This window comes from Protomyctophum parallelum (genome assembly GCF_964188405.1).
Source record: "Protomyctophum parallelum genome assembly, chromosome: 6".
In the NCBI taxonomy this organism is placed as follows: Eukaryota; Metazoa; Chordata; class Actinopteri; order Myctophiformes; family Myctophidae; genus Protomyctophum; species Protomyctophum parallelum.
In genome coordinates, this window is record NC_139701.1 from 38,975,945 (window position 1) to 38,993,680 (window position 17,736).

General features: G+C 45.5%; 1 protein-coding gene across 3 annotated transcripts in view; it reads right to left on the reverse strand.

Moving 5' to 3' along the window:
• Positions 1-17,351, reverse strand: part of sema6bb (sema domain, transmembrane domain (TM), and cytoplasmic domain, (semaphorin) 6Bb) — a 173,712-nt gene extending 156,361 nt beyond the window's left edge. The window contains exon 1 of one of the 3 annotated variants that reach the window (XM_083767714.1): positions 16,467-17,351. Coding sequence is in view for 1 of the 3 variants with exons in the window: in XM_083767713.1 (XP_083623839.1) it covers positions 3,589-3,591 (3 nt within the window). In the remaining 2 variants the exon portion in view is untranslated. Of the gene's footprint in view, positions 1-130; positions 231-3,588; positions 3,702-16,466 lie in introns of those variants that run through there. The other 2 variants (XM_083767713.1, XM_083767715.1) reach the window with 2 other exon arrangements.
• Positions 17,352-17,736: the final 385 nt, after the last annotated feature.

Below are 17,736 nucleotides of genomic sequence, written 5' to 3' on the forward strand. Positions count from 1 at the left end.
AAAGCGGGAGGCAAGGTGGGGACAACCAGCATCTGTGTGCGTGCCCGCGCGCGCGTGCGTGTGTGTCACGGTGTGCACAGTGCACATGGAGACTGTGAGGTGTGTTATTCTATTAATGAAGGGCTCTTACAGCTGCAGATGTAAGAGGGGGTCCTGAGGGTCTTTCGTGGTGTGTGTGTGGACTCTCAGACCAGTCTAGTCTCGGGTAGCCAGACTATCCCCTCCACCGCTGGAACAACAGAGATGTTAGGTGTTAGATGTTAGTTGATCTAGGATCGTCTGGATATACGCAAGACTAATAATACCAGACCCAAGCCTCCATCACAATCCAATTAGCCTTGGGGTGCCAATGGCCGAGTGGTTAAGGTGTAAAGGTGTATAGGCTCTGATGCAGCTTGACAGCGAGTCCTGGGTTCGATATCCCCGAATCCACCGGACCATTGCTGCGTGTCACTCTCCGACTCTCTCCCCATTTACTGTAAATCTACACATGTAGTTCTATTAAAATAAAGACAGAAAAGCCCCAAAAACTAGAATGACTCAGTTATAATTGCCAGCTTGCAGAAAGCTCTCGTTTATGAACATCTATAATCAGTTTGTGTGCCGCAGCCTCTGCCTCAGCTCATGGCATTGCGTTGCGGCGTTCAGAGTATGCAGCCAATATGGCTTCACATTGCCGCGTTCAGAATTCAGATTATGGGTTTTATGCCGTTCAGTCTATATGAGTTTAATGGGTAAGTCTCCCGCTGGCTTAGACGCAGCCTAGAGGCAGCCAATGATTAAAAAGTTGAGGTAGGTGAACATGTTGTCCAGCTGCTTTTCAAGCAGCTGGCAAAAACAATTAACTAGTGTCACTGCTGCTGAGGCTATAGTCCAGGGGATGCAAGGGGATGTCATTTTCACCCCATCACACACATACACACAAACATGAAGGAATTTCTCACTCTGGTGCACATGCACGTGTGCGCACTCACACGCGCACACACACAAACAGGGCACTGCCTTCTTGACCACAAAACGGGTAGAGGCCCATATGGAAGAGGAAGACGAGAGAGAGAGAGAGAGAGAGAGAGGGAGAGAGAGAGAGGGAGAGAGAGAGCCATATGGAAGAGGAGGAAGACGAGAGAGAGAGAGAGAGAGAGAGGGAGAGAGAGAGAGAGAGAGAGAGAGAGAGAGAGAGAGAGAGAGAGAGAGAGGCGCGAGAGAGATGAAGACAGGGGAATGTTGTACGATTGGAACTGCCAGCTGGTTAATGCCTGTAAGACAGTAAATTAACCATCTGATAAAGATTTGGAAAGCGGCAGAATGGAATGCACACGACGTGCCCAATTAACACGAGAGGACAGAAATATTGAGCTATTTCAGCTCCATCGCTTACCTTCAAGCCTGCTTTATACATCATCGTACTGCGGAGTCACAATAGGTTTGGCTAATATCGGTGCCAAACTTGCTTCAAAGGACCATAAAATAAATGAGCCTTCAGTCTGTCGTAATAGTAGTAGAAGTAGCTATGATCTACTACATCCCTGTAACCACCATCAACAACTGTGTGGTGTTGGGTTGCAAAACAAATGGTGTAACCATCACCTTACATTTCACCACTATGACAAACACAGTTGCAGGAGGGTTGAGCGAAATCTTAATGTGAGAAGGTGAGAGGGAAAGAGAGAGGAGAGAGAGAGAGAGAGATGGAGTAATTGGCACAGTTGTCGTTAGAGCCTTAGCTTATGAAAGGGGGGCAGAAATGTGAATATAAAGAAGCAAACAGTGGAGCCTCTGAGATGTCCGTCTACTAAGGGTTTGAGCCTGAGGCTGTGCTCCCATTACCGCCTAAAGCCCCGCGGAACTTCAAAGACACTTTGTTGAGGCTGTTAATGGTGCTGATGACAGCACAAGCTCTGTGCCAGGTGAAATGGCAAGGCCAAAAAACCAAAAGAAAGATACAGAGAGAGGGACAGAGGAACGAAGAGGAGGAAGAAAAAAAGAGTGCCCACCAGGGAAGAACACTGCTGTCCAGCAGGGAAAGCTATAAAACAGAAAAACGCTAGAATAACTGCCATCTTTAACATTTGGCAGGAGGGAGTAATGCTGCTCTTTGCCAATGTTGCTGTAACTACAGCACTCAACTCAGCCCCTCGGGGTGGCACAATTAAATACTCTCTCGCTGAGATTCATCAATAACCAAATGACTGAGAGGGGGGGAAAAAATCATTCCGCTAAAAGCTAGGAGCACGCTGTGAAGACAAGGAGTGAGGTTGAATGTTTACCACTGACTTCATGTTCCTGTGATAATGTGGCCCACATGCGCTCATTATTTCCACAAGAACATAATGCTTTTATTGCAACTCGTTCCTAACGTGTGGTAATGGGAAGAATCTGTCAGCACCGATCCTCAGTTACCTCGACATTAATGGATGACAGTACAGAGACGTATGACACATCTCGGGGCCTGTGAGAGCAGACTCTTCAGGTAATTTTCTGCCTTGTTTGTTATTGCTTTCAGTTCAGACTCAGGGATCAAATTTCCCCAGCTACTGCAGAGAGCCAGGGGAGAGCAGTGGCCATTTCTTTTAATGAAACGAACAGCAAACTAACAGGGCTTTTTTCTGCCGCGAGCCAGATAAACGGTGAAAAGGTTTAGACTGCAGCCACAGCAGGTAAACAGCGACGATGGTGATGATGTCGCCACAGGAACTGTATGCAGCGTCATGATGATGTCGCCAGAGAAAACCACAAGAAGACCAATTACTGTACCAGGAGGAGATTGAGAGTACCGTGACTGCTGACGGATACTGCCAAATATGTTATTCAACTTAGATTACCGCACAAACAACAGAACATACATACCCAGAGCGTTTCTCGACGAGTGGGACAGGCTCCAAAAAGGGAGCTGCAAGATCTGCTGACATGGTTTATTTAATGGAGGAAATATGTTATTAAATATTCTGACTTTATGATCAACACAACATGCGGGCCCCAGTACAAAAGCAGCTGGGAACCACTAATCTACACAACTGACAAGCATAGAGGCTGGCTGACCGGGGAGGACATTACTCTGGCCAAACACTTCCTACAACATCCTCTTCTACCAACTACAAGACAGGGAGGAACTCGGGACTAGCAACTTGGGTACATTACTTACTACATTCTTTACAATGGTACATGTTTTTGTGACACCATTACCATACTGTAAAACACAAGTCTCTTCATGGTGAATATAATACAGTAGACAAAACACAAGTCCCATTACGGCGATAAAACATCAAATGTATAACTTATACAAGACCGGGATTAGAGTAACGTTACAGTACGTATTACAACAAACATACACCGACATAAGTTATGAAAAAGAAAACACTTTTCAGCGGGTTTATGCGTATATTTAGACAGTATATACACACAGAATCACTCAGACTGGCTAACACTCACACCCACAGCCACAGACACAAACACACACGCACACCCTGAGAGTCATGTTGCGCACACAGTACACAGTGGGTGGAAAACCACCATGGATTCAAACTTGTCACTCAAACCATGCACCACATACCATGAACGTGCTATATCACGAATCTGAAACGGACTCACCATGAGCTTTGTTGCAAGTCACCCAGACAGGCAGACAGTGGCCTTGTGGTCAGAGTGTTTGCCCTGAAACTGGGAGGTCTGGGTTCGAACCACGGCCAGGTCATACCTGGTTACCTGTCTTCGGTGTATTCCCAAACTACATACAATACTGTACTGTATAGTGTCTCTGCATATCTCATCACATCAGATCAATGGGATTTAGTTTCAAAATCAGCTATTAAATGTTCCCTTTAAAATAACAATTTCAACCACAACCTATTCATGGGAAAATTAATACTGTCTGGTGCACAATGACACATCTCAGTTGTCTCCAGCATATTTGAGCCTATGCCAGACTCAAACGGTGGAGGCTGGGGTGGAGTGTAGCAAGCAGCAAGAGAAGCAGAGATCTAATGAATAGAGGAGCCGCTCTGTTAAGAGCGTGAGCTCTGATTGCAGTGTAGAAAAGCGTTACTGCTTTGGTAATGTCCAGCCGAGCTGTGAATGGAGTAGGAAGCAGACTGACTCCTGTGTCCTGCATGAACTAAAACTAACTCTATGCTTTATTTGTAAATCTGTTAGCGCACTGTAACCAATAGAAACCCACCTACACATTACTTAAATGGAACCTTCCAGGGTCCATTTGGTTATAAATTATTTGTGCACTCACAGAGTTAAGGATTTTACTGCATAGCAACTTTTCAGGAATAGAAAGCCTGCCGTTTCCATTAGCTTGGATTGCCCATCGATGATGTCACTGGAAGACAGGTTTCTGAACTGCCCACAGCCCTCCTATGAGACAGACCGAGTAGAAACTAAATATGGTATTTTATAATGAACAATAGCGAGGACCAATTATATGAAGATAGGTTGAAAAATGGTGAAGTTAGTGAAGTTCTCCTTTGAGCATTGTCCTACAACAACATAGGCTACACGCTACAGTATTATACAAGCCGTTAAACACCCATTTTTCCTCCATAACGACATTGTGTGTAAAATCCTCTCTGCCTTCCCCCTCTCTTTCCCCTCTCTCAGGGAAGCCAAACGCCCACGTACAGTATGCACATATCATTTGTATGTCAGATAAAAGCTGATAAATGAGTTTCTAAGAGCCAGAAACTGTTCTCTCCTCTTCCCCTTGCAGATGCGCACCTATGCATGTGCGCAAGAATACATGCCTCTGTGTGTGTGTGTGTGTGTGTGTGTGTGTGTGTGTGCGTGCGTGCGTGCGTGCGTCCGTGCGTGCGTGCGTGTGCATTTGAGCATGTCTAAGCAGGAGAAGCCTTGGATGTGTCCATCTAGCTGGCACCAAGGGACAGCTAGATGGACGGGCCAAGCCCAGTTCTGAGGCTGGCTGGCTGATTCGTTGGAGGTGGTGTGTGTGTGTGTGTGGGGGGGGGGGGGTTGTTCAGGGTTTGCTTCTGATGTTTGGAGAAAAACAAGTCATTAAAAACAAGGCCATAAATATTCACAGAAGGATGGAGATTGCATCAAGGAAAAGAAAAGACTCCTCTCTCCTTCCCTCCTCAGAAAGGAAGGAATGAGTGACAGAGGGGAAAGAGCCTGTTCACTAATGTGACCACCAGGAATAGCAGCCCCCAAGCCCCCCCCCCCCCCCCCCCCTCTCTCCTCTGTGCCATGTCTCTTGTAGGATCTTGTATTGATATCCGTGTTGGTAATTTCTTTAACAAAGTCCGGGTTTGTGCTTTTGTTACCAAAGTTACAGGCCTTGTATATTCCAAGTTGAGATGGTGAAGGATTTGTATTCCAGTCAAGCCAGGGGGTAAAAAACATTTACATGCATGCAAATACAAATGACCTTAACTGTGGTGTACTGTGAGCATGCATGCGAGCCATGCTACTCTGAATGCACAGCAACCACCAAATAAAAATAAATAAAACAGACACACACAGGGGCTAATTACCTACACTGTAGTAACAGCAGCAGAACAAGAAGCTGTGGTATAACAATTATTCGTACTATTTTTGGGTGTTTGTTACAAATTTGCGAATCATGCTCAACAAATTTAGAGACAAAACGTCTTGTATTATGTTCTGTGGAGTAGCCTAAATCCTCTCTGTTCCATCTCCAGTACTCCACAGACAGCACAACAACACACCTATCTCCTCAAACAGAGCTAATACCATGTAATTAAAACATAAGCACTCAATTTGAACAATTATAATCACTGACAGCCATGGACTTCCATATTTGCTGTGTGGTAATTGTACCCTGATGTAGGCGACTACCTTTTTGCTGTGGGATTAATAAGGAATGGTGTTATCTTATCGTACCTTACAAAGGTAATAGAGCATGCACATCCACTCTAGCCCAGTTGCTGGACAAATGGCAGTACAGGAGAAAGAAATGGAGTCCACAGCTTTTCACCCCCCCACACATCTCAATATTTGCCATTGACAATGAAAGGAGAAATTAGGTCAAATGTCCGCCAAATATGACGTAAATTTGTGGCAACAGGCATTCTGATTGGCCAGTATGAGATGATGATGTACGATGATAAGAGCGCCCCTCACTTCACACGGGTGTGATTTTTGAGGGCTCTCCTATATACAGCTTTTGTCCCCAAAAAATGTCCGCAACACAAACATTAAATTGCCATTGACAATGGGAAAGGGAAACTTTATGTCATGTTGTCCCCATAAGTCTCACATTTGCCATCGACAATGAAAGGAGAAATTAGGTCAAACGTCCGCCAAATATGACATACATTTGTGGCAACAGGCATTCTGATTGGCCAGTATGAGATGATGCATGATGATGTACGATGATAAGAGCGCCCCTCACTTCACATGGGGTGTGATTTTTTAACCACTAAGCCAATTAAACCCTATATATTTCAATTGATCAGGGTCCCCCAGGGATCAGTAGTCGGTCCCCTCCTTTTTCCCTTCATTCCAAATCTCTTCATCGAGCATAGCAGATACACCTTTAGCTTGTAATAACAAGCCCACAATGTGGGACACAACGGTTGTAAAGTGGTTAACTACACAATAACGCACAGACAGAAATGGGACAGATTGGACCGACTATGTGCTGCATGGTCTCGAGGGCGTTTGAGCATGGGAGCAGACCATGGGCTCTGTTCCTGGCTGTCACCCATGACGGAGGTGCTTGGATGGAGATGCTGCCTGCTGTCACCAGCCCTGTTATTTCCAGATGGCCCCCATGGGTCTGGTTCTCTGATCCCCCTCCCTCTGGAGAATCACATTTGTTCATCGCTCTCTTCTTCTCCACGTCTCCAACCTCTTCTTCTTCTTCTTCACATCCTCCCGCTCCATTTTCCCCTCTCCTCCCAGCCCCTCCCATCGTCAATCTGTTTCGTCACAGAGCATTTAATAATCTCTCTTTTATTCCGTGTTATTTGTGATTCATCTTTGGATTTATTTGACGCTTTCATGTCATCTCTGACTCACATGCCATTTTCGTATTTATCTCTCTCTATGCGTGTGGGTGCACACGCACCTGTTTGCGTGCACACACACTCACGGATGCATATTTGCATGCCCACACACTTGCGAGGTGAATAAACACGGCACACAGCAAGACCTCTTTTCTCTGACACAATAGCGACCGAGCTGGTGCTTATGAGCTGAGTGCTATCTCCATCAGAGCTCGGAGGAGCTGCACAAGCATCCTCCATCTGTCTTCTTATCCTTCTGGTCTCGGCCTCTCCTGCCTTCTTCGCACTCGCAGACTCCTCTCCACTACTCCTTGCACCTCCCTGTTCCTCCCATAGTTGAATTACAACATAGTCTCTGCTTTTCTCCTCAAAAAGCAGTGGGGACTTGGCAGAGACCCGTCCTCCTGCCTCCACCCCCCCTCGTCATCTCCACCACCACATACCCATACCAGAACACAGAGCCAGAAAACAAACAGTTTGGTGCTGGACCCCTCTAGCTGTCCCTTCACCTCCAGTCCAGAAAGCCAGCAAACCAGAATTCTTTCAGTGTTACTAGCTCCCCCGGGTCACAGAATGCATTGAGACGTTGGCTCCCCCCTGTTCACTGCAGAACGCATTGACACGTTGATCACCTCAAATCCCGAAACAAGTGTCAGCGAGGCAGCAGAGAGGAGGATAGAAAACAAACATAAAATAAAAAAGGAAAATAAACAAACAAGAGAGGTTTTGAGCCAAGCTAGAGATCAAAAACAATGGCAACCACTGAAGCAGCATAGTGGTAAAACTACTCTGTCAACAGAAGGGACACAGAATCACCAACATGAATCTTCTCATTTCATTCTTGGAGATTCTCTGGGAGCATAAAACGGCAGGGGAGCACCAATTAGGCTAGAATTTTCCCCAAGAAAGGAATCAGACATTAAACAGCAGCATAATTATATCGACCAGGCCCGGAGGACACAGCTCCCTCACATTGACAGCCTAACCGTCCCCACGATAAAACTCAAGACATGTCAGTCAGCTGCTCAGTGATTTTGTGAAATATTTCCCTGCCATATGCCCTGAGTTGGGGTCTGTGCTAACTTAGGTATAGGTGTGTGTGTGTGTGTGTGTGTGTGTGTGTGTGTGTGTGTGTGTGTGTGTGTGTGTGTGTGTGTGTGTGTGTGTTTCAATGTATTCATGTATTCCTCAACGGTATATGGGTGGTATAGGCGACATTGGGCTCCATCTCTCCCTGTCATGGCCCCTCATTAGTGTCCTCTCTCGTTAACAAACTGGGTCTGCACTGACACCAAGGCTCCATGAGAGAGGCAGAGCGAGAGCGTGAGCGAGAGCGAGAGAGAGAGAGAGAGAGAGAGAGAGAGAGAGAGACTCAATGACAAGGAAACAGGCCGTGAAAAACACTCCACTCACCCACTCATGCTTAATTTATACCCGTCATACAATGGTGTTGCTCGCCAAAAATAGCTAATCTACAAGGTCACGATGCAATGTTACAAGCCTGCAGATCGTCCAGAGACACTGTTGTATGACAAAATAAAATGAAGTCTTCAGTCTGTTTATTCATCAGGAAGTAAACTATCAGATCTTTGTCTCCACCAGGCCGAAGGGGAGAGAGTATGTTTTGCACTCCGTCCGTGTGTGTGTGCATCCGTTCGTCCGCTAATCTCCGGCACCGTTGGCCCAATCCATGCCAAACTTTGCACACACACTCCCTGGATGCCAAATATTCCTCAACGACCTGTTATAGCACCACCATGAGGCAAAACACATTTCTGTAGATAACTCGTACACATTTTATCCATACATCAATCAATTTTGTATACATTATCTTCATAGGCATGTGATCAACACAGATCTGCACCATTTCCCATCTTCCATCCTGATTGGCTAAGATTGGCTTCCAAAGTTCACATGATTCGTCCGTTTCGAACAAAATGCCACAAATCACAAACACAGTGTGCAATTTCCGTGAAATTAATATACACGCACATTTCCATTAGGCTGAGGACGAGGATTTTTTCAAAATCAGCCTCACGGTGCCACTATAACAGGGCAATTACTGTTTTTACATATAACTGCATCGATCTCTATACAACTTATGTATGCGCCAGCATGAGGCAGATTTCTGCAAAACACATTGTTTATGTTAGTCGCACAGATTTCATCCAAATCTCATGCAAATCTGTACACATGATCTCTGTAGGCATGTGATCAAGACAAGCTTGTTGGATTTCCCATTGAGTACACTGATTGGCTAAGATTGCCTTCCAAAGTTTTCAGGAGTAGCCTGTTTTGTACAAAATGCTGCACTTGTCCTGCTCATCCAGAATTATATCCTCAGAGATGCTATGAGTGATCTGGCTCTGCATTTCCTCAACAAAATGAAGAACATTGTTGCAAAAAACAAAAAAAACATGTTTATATTACTCCTAAACATTTTGCCAAACATCACACACACTCCTATCCTCCTGGTGGAGACCTGTGCCCAGAAGGGCACTTTTTCTAGTTTTCCATCATTGTGCCTGCCTCAGTATCAGCCCAGATCAATGGCAACTAGAGACGCACGGATGGAGGTTTTTGTCACCCTACACGTTCATACAACCGCATTAATTATATCATCCTATATATTATTATACGGATTATTATCCGCACCAACTGCACCGCAGGGATGCACATGGTATTCTATATATACAGCGTACTTGTACAAACAATGTCACTCACCACTGTCGCCGTTACCGATGTTACATAGCGACTCACTGCATATAGTATATACTGTATGTATATCTATAATATCCATGGTAACAACAAGCCGTCCGCTTGGTCTTCATTCACTTTCTCACATCACAACGTTTCATAAGGCATAACCAGTCATCGTCAGCAGGGCTAACACATTCTCTGCCGAACCCAATTTTCCTGAGTTCATCTAGCGCAGCACCAAAGCACCCAATTTTCCTGAGTTAGAATGCGCATTTGTTAAAGGTGTTAAAGGGACACTTCACCCTTTTTGCAGAAAGATATATGTTAATGACGTTTAGGAGATTTAGAACACTTTCCTGGGGTCTTTATGTGTGTAATATGTGGTTTTGAATATTTTTGATTTTAGCAGTGAGCCTAGTGTCTCTGATGTCATGGACACTGGGCTCACTTCCTTCCTGGACTACAAATCCCATAATGCTTTGGTGCACTGCTCCTCCTTGTGGATAGGGGGAGGGCTGTCTTACTGAGACAACATGTAGTCCAAGGACTGTCTAAAGAGGACGAGACGCGAAGACCGCACGGGCGACGCCATGTTGCTCCATGGTGCTCCATAGAAGGAAAGAAACATGCGCAGTTGAGACCAAGGAAGCTGAACGCGGAAGTGTTGGCTGCATATAGCCCATTGCGCATGTTTCTTTCCTTCCATGGAGCACCATGGAGCAACATGGCGTCGCCCGTACGGTCTTCGTGTCTCGTCCTCTTTAGAAAGTCCTTGATCCAGGAAGTAAGTGAGCCCAGAAATGTGTTGAAAATGCTTTTTTTTGTCAAGCGATACATTATCATGGCACTTTGTCAGTGAAGCATAAATCAGGCTTTAGACTTTGGTGATAGCACCACATTATACTTGACTCTCGCACACTGCAGCACCTCAGACTTTCACAGAGCGCAACACTGCTCCAACTTCTCAAAGACATTACATCACGGCTAAAGGGCAGATGCTCTGGCGAGAGATCGGCCTATGGCTGAACAGTCATATGAAAGGGCTTTTTCAAAGAGAAACCGAAGACGGCTCATTATTGATGTATCAGGGCCTCCTCCTTTGAACTCTCCCATCCATCTTCCTTGCTTTGGTGCTGCGCTAGATGAACATGATAAGGACCATACTGAAGAGGAAGAGTGTGATGAAGTGAGAGAGAGAGAGAGAGAGAGAGAGAGAGAGAGAGAGGTCTGAAAAACAAGTGATTAAAAGATAAAAGGGAAAGAGACGATGAGTGTGAGATTAAATGGCTCCCCTTTGGGGAGAAACCTTTATTGCAATTTAATGGGAAGCTGGTTGACCATTGACCCTTTAGCCAGGCATTGGTAGGACCTCAACACAGGTCAAACCTCAGATCACTGAGACTGTGTGTGTGTGTGTGTGTGTGTGTGTGTGTGTGTGTGTGTGTGTGTGTGTGTGTGTGTGTGTGTGTGTGTGTGTGTGTGTGTGTGTGTGTGTGTGTGTGTGTGTGTGTTTGTTTGTGTGCGCGTGCATGCGTGCGTGCATGCGTGCGTGCGTGCGAATATATATGTGGTGCGTGCAAATATATATGTGTGAGGGTTAGTGGGGTCACTAACTAACATGTTTATCCTGCTGCTATAGCAACAGCAGCAGTAGCCTTGGGCATATAACAACAAGCAGAATTGCTTGTATATGCACAAGCGTGTGTGCGTGCATGTGTGCGCGTGCGTGCGTGCGTGCGCGCGCGTGTGTGTGTGTGTGTGTGAGAGAGAGAGACTCAGGCAGAGGTTTTTAAAGGTATGTATTTCTAAGTCTTCAAATCATGCATCACAAAGAGCATTCCAGAGTCTTGCCTCTCTCTCTCTCTCACGCATTCGCTCTCTCTCTCTCCAGCACGGCTGGCCTGCCACTCCGTCATCAGGCCTTCCCTTTCACCTTCCCTTTATCCCAGCTCCACATGCTAAGTGGGAACATTGTTACGGTCAATTTGTCCCATTCAGAGTCCCAGTGGGCAATGGCCTTTCCCTGACAGCCAGAGAGAGAGAGACCACACTGCCTGAGAGGCCTTGACATCAGGGCCCAGAGCAGGGAAATAGAGGGGGGGGGGGGGGTGTTAGAGAGGACGAAAAAGAGGACACGGGGGTTGGGGGGGGGGGGGGGGGTAGAAGGTAATTAGGGGAGGGAAAATAAGGAAGGAAGGATGAAATGAGAGGGAGAAGAATCAGGATGGAATGTTGAACAGAAAGGATGATAGAGAATAGAGGCTTCCTGGTCTAACAGTCCAGTTCAATGCTATTGGTATTAGTCTGTCAATCTAAGTCCTGTGAGGTGTCAGCTCTGGTAGACAAGGCCTGCAATAAGTTTGCCCGTAGAAAGAAACAACTCGTAGAATGGACACACTCACTGAAGTATACATGGAAAATGAGCCCATGTTTGGGAACCTGCTTTTTTTTGGCATAGAAACGTGATATTTAATTAGAATGCTGTTCATTCAGGCACATTATGCCTCAGGCTATAGCTCAGCCAAGGTGACTTTAAAAGTCTGTGCTGTAGTCCGGATGCATAGCAATACACTACACATGCAACAACAATCATTAACATAGCAATATGGTCTGTTTCATTACACAATCCCCAAATCCTCACAGCACATGGAGCTATGCAATTAAATTCTATGCTTGGCTAGCATCAGACCCTCGCAGGTGATGTAACCCCCCAGTGGGGTGGAGAGAGGAGGATTAGTCGTTGTGTAAGGGCACCTGTTGTTTTAGCACATCAGGCACAACACTTGCTCTGAGGCAAACAGTGCTGTGCGGCTGTTTGGGCTTAAAACACAGGGTGAAAACAAGGGAACCTATTCAACAAACTCTGGACAGCTCTGAATCACACTTGTATGTGGGTGCAGACAGGCTGCATGTGCTCATAAAGGCGAACACAGAGAAGAGAATGCAACAAACATTCCTCAGCCTGACACAGTCTTATACACAGTACTACTACACACCAACATACACACTTACAATCCCTCAAATTAATTGACAACTACAATTCTCATATGAAAGCAGTAACGGAATTGTTATGAGTGTTGCGTATGTATGTGTGTGTTTTTGTGTGTATGGGCGTGCCCGTGCAGGATGTTGCAGATCTCCCCAAAGTATCCACTTAAATCCCAGCATCAATAATAGCAAACAGAAAAGACACTGGCATAGAGCCCTGAGAGATTCCACGCAACCATATGGGGTTTAAGTGGTTAAGTAACTGTGTGTGTACACTGAAGGATGTCGCAGATCTCCCCAAATTAAGTAACTTCCTAATAAATAAATCACTGGACACTGCCAGCCGGGGATTAGCTGAGCTCCAGTGAACAGTTTGTTAGGAAAAGGAAAGGCACTGCTAAAGCATGGCCAAAGAACTGACATCAGAACAGGGGCCTTGGAATGGCACAAGCCCTTTGGTTTTCTGGACACACATTGAGCCTTGTTAGCCGGATTGTCCCATTGATAGAAATTTCTCCGGTCATACATTAGGGCTTTATCTTTTGTAAAGCCTGTCCGTGGGTTTTGTTTTTTTCAGTGGGTACTGCTCCGTTGAGAGAAGGATTTTTAGTGTTCCAGACAAGAGCTCCTCTGACACCAGGTACATGACTCTTCCCCTGAACACAGCCTGATTCCTGAACACAATTCCACCCACTAATGAAGCATTTACTTTGGCAGGAATAACACCTCCTGCAGCCCGGTTATATATATACTGGTTAGCCCGCAGTAAGCTATAAAAATCCAATCCAAATAAGGGCGGAGGGTTAGAGGCAATGAGAAAAATGAGAAAATATGGCTCAATTCACATCAGTAATAAGACCCATTTTACGAATTACGTTAAAATTACTGATATTAACTGTATTTTGCGCATGTCATTAATTACTGTATAGGCATAGAGGATTTTGTGGTGTACATGTGGAAATAGTTAAGAGTGTTTCTTTCCTCCTTTGGCCCTTGTCTGCTAATTCATTCCCTGTGATAATGGTTTGCTAATAATTACTAGCGATGCGATAGGCCCACAAGGGGACGGCAGCGTGTGAGAGGCGAGGGCACAGCTCCCAACGCTGTCTGTCACGCCACAGAGGGAACAACAACACGTGAATGATCAGAAGGCATCACCTCGCCTTTCATCCTCCTCTTCTTTTTGTCTTTAACTTCAACCCTGCCTCCTTTTTCTAGGCGTACACAGTAAAATCCTCCATGTTAACACTGACAATGTACACATGGAACCAAATAGACCCGTAACAAGGGCCCATGTGGTTCCATGTGTACATTCTCAGAGTTTCATGAAAGATACAATCCGTTACTTTCATGTTCTACCATGGGATTTGAACCTGGGTCCTCTCTGTGTGAGTGCCAAAATGTCTACTGCTGAGCGAATACAGAAAGCCTTCTTTGGGTGGAGCATATATTGCGTTTTGAGATTAATGCAAAATCATATTTTATTCAAATTAGGGATTCACGATTAATCGCAATCGGTCATCATATTGGTATCGGCCAAAGTTGGCCTTAAAATGCAATATTGGCATTGAACCGATATCAAAATAATATCTTTGTCTACTTTTAATTTACCTTTAATTTTATAATAATTATGTTTGAATGTGAAGCTGAAAAAGCCTTTTGTGATGATGATGAAGGCTGCCGATTCAATCAGCAAGTGTTTTCGGAGGAAGCTTTCAAAAGGGTAAACAAGTTGGAATATTTTGACACTATGGGCTACGGGCCAAAATTTCTATATGGTGCAGCTTTGGAATAACAAGGCATTGCTTTTTCAAAATTCAGTGTTTTTCATAAAGGACAAAATTTGAACTTGACATTGAATATTCAACAAAAAGGTCTCCACAAGCAGAGTCAAAGGACAAAGGTCGTTTAATAGTCCATGCACATGTACACAGTGAAATGCTGCAGCCTGGGTGATCATTTTACTCTGAGAGTGAAGAAATGTAACCAAATGGTTTTACAGTGTAATAGCATCTGGCCACAGTGATAACTTGGCTATCACTATGGACCAGAGATAACCTGCAGCATGCTTTCCAATTTCCTGGACCCAGGCTAACCAAACTAAGTTTTACTCTTATGTAATATGCACCTGTACACAACAAGACAAGATGTAACAATAAAGTGCAACCTTGAACATAACGAGGAGCACCACTCAGATGTACGTAATAGGTGTTTAAGCATCTCATGTTGTGTCCATATTTACACAGTCACAGAACGTTATAGTACACACACTCTGGATTTTGACATGTAGACACCACGATGGGCAAGACCTACGCTGTAGAGAGTGTATCTTTTTTTTGGGGGGGGGGGGGATCTCAGTTCTCACCAACAAGTTTCTCTCTCTGTCTGTCTCTCTCTCTCCCCCTTCTAGTCTCTGCTCTCTCACACTAGGGCTCATTATAGGAATGCTCTGACCCTTGGGGACTTCACTTACTTTTCTCTCCCTTTCCAGTCCACAAACCTCCGAGCTGGACAAAAGACAGCTGAAAGCCAATTTGAATTTGAAACAGGGACCACAAAGAAACACGCAATCCCAAATGGGGAAACTTTAGGAGACTTGGAGCCAGCTATTGAGGGGTTTGGAGCCCCTCACACACAAAAACGCAAATGTGATTCTGACACTACCCAAACCAAGTAGCTCAATGTACTGTAAAGACAGCAGCTGCTGCTGCAGAGAAGGGAGAGAAAGAGAGAGAGAGAGAGAGAGAGAGAGAGAGAGGTGCCACTGCCTGAGGGCAGGGTTGTGTGTGTGGACACCAGGGGCCCAGCGGGTAGGATTTTAGATTGGCACATACACAACCACCAGCAGTGTCACCGGACACCAATCAGTCATTCCATCAAATAAACACAACACACAGGCAGGCGGACACCGCGCTGCACGGACACGGACAAAACGCGTGCACGGGCACGCACGCGCGCGCGCGCACACACACACACACACACACACACACACACACACAGCGCGCGCACAGCACCCACACACAATCCATGATAGCTATTACAGTCACTTGTTTTCTTTCACAGGTTGTGTTTCAAAAATGTATATATTTTCATTTTTCTGGTTATACTCCAAATAAAACAAAGTCAAAATGAAAAATGTAGCCTATAGGAAATTAACAAACCAGACAACCAGTTGACCCCCCAAATACTCCGTTTCAGGTGAATATATCCTATTATTTGTAAATTGTAATCATAGGCTAGCATAGGCCTACTTCTTAACAGATATAGTGATCTTATAGATCGGATATGACACATGTGCCATTTTCAAATCCATCAGTAGATGTTCAATCAATATACGTTAATAGGCATATAGGCTATTGTTGATCACGCAATTGCCTCTTGATTCGGGACCGCTGAAATCAAACATGCGTGGCTGCAAGCTACGCAGTATGACATTTAGTATTAAACAATGAAACATAGGCCTAAGCCCAAAATGAATTCAAGCAGCTACATAGCCCAAATAGATGAACTTGGCATTGCATATTAGGCTACTCGCTGCTATAATTCGTTTTCCTAATCGCTAAGCAAACATCTTTTTTCTTCTTCTTTTTCACTGAGCACCAGCCACCTCCAGTCACGTCCCCAAAGCATCATTCAGGACACACACACACACACACACACACACACACACACACACACACACACACACACACACACACACAGTCCCCAGGCTGTCCCTGAGCGCACCCACACCTCTCCAGCCACAGTGGACCTGGAATAAACGTTGGACAGCTCCTCCGGGTCACTTACCTCCTTGCTTGATTGTCGCCTATAAAAAGGTGCGCCCGGGACGCGACTTCTTCTTTTAAGGGTCGGTTCTTGTTTTTCCCACGAATTCAACGTGTGTCCGGCAGTATAAAAAACATCCGAGAGGTAAAGCTAAGAAGAGAAGAAAGAAAGGTTCGTCCGTCAGAACGGGCTTCTCTGAAGCCGTGTGTAAAATATTACTCCTCCCTGTCGCACCTGTCTCTGGCAAAAAACGGACCCCGTGCGCCGGCCTGACATCCCTAAGACAACTGTCTCAGGGTTTGTGTTGTGTGTCCAATGTGTCCATGCCCCCCGCTACAGTCTCAACACATGCACATGACACACATGCACACACACAGCCAGCACCACCTGTCTCCCGGTGAAAAACACCCCACAAAGAGCTTCTATGTCGCGCGGCGACACATGGCATTCCCGTTCGCTCTGCAGCAATACTCCCTCACAGAGACACAGACAGCCGCCCGGAATTCCGAAGTAATAATTTGGAAATCGCTGGAAAGGAAGCTGCGAATGATGAAAAAGACTGATTGCAGGAACAACCCATCCAAGCACGCCGCTGTCGCTAAACCAGCTGGAACGCTCGCAAATTAGCCTACATCTGCCGCTCTCTTGCTTCGGCCAGTTGTGTGATCAATCTTCTCTTCTGTGTGTCCCCCACAATAGTTCGCCTATTTTGTGGTGCTCGACGGAGAGTCTGCTGCGCACGACTGCTGCTCTCGCCAGGAGGATGTCATTTGCTGCGTCTTTTTCACTTCTTCTGCTCTCATTCTATGAAAGAAAAGCGCGTTCTTCTGTCTGGATTTCGCCTCACTTCTAAATTCCAATCGCCGCCAGACCCGGGATTAAGCGTAGAGAAAAGTCCCATTCATCGCTTTATATGAAATAATTCTGTTCCCGCTCCGCAGAACTTATTGGATACACGTCTGTGGCACTGGTACAGCACGTTGGCAAGGTGCTGAAGGTGGGAGGATCAATGTTTCTCTGCTATAGCGATACATGATTAGACTACACTACAGGCTGTAGTCTAGTGTCTACTCTACAGCATCTCTCCTCTTCCAGTACCAGTAGTACTGCTCCCTGCTGCCATCCTCACACACAAAATCCCTGTCAGAGCCAAAACCTGAAGCAGAATTATGCAGCGACTGGAATGGAATTGATTAATGGCTAATTGGATGTAATTAGACGAAAGTATTACTCAGCTTGGGAGAGTGGACACTGAGTCAGTGGCCAAAAATAGATGTAAAACTTTAGAATG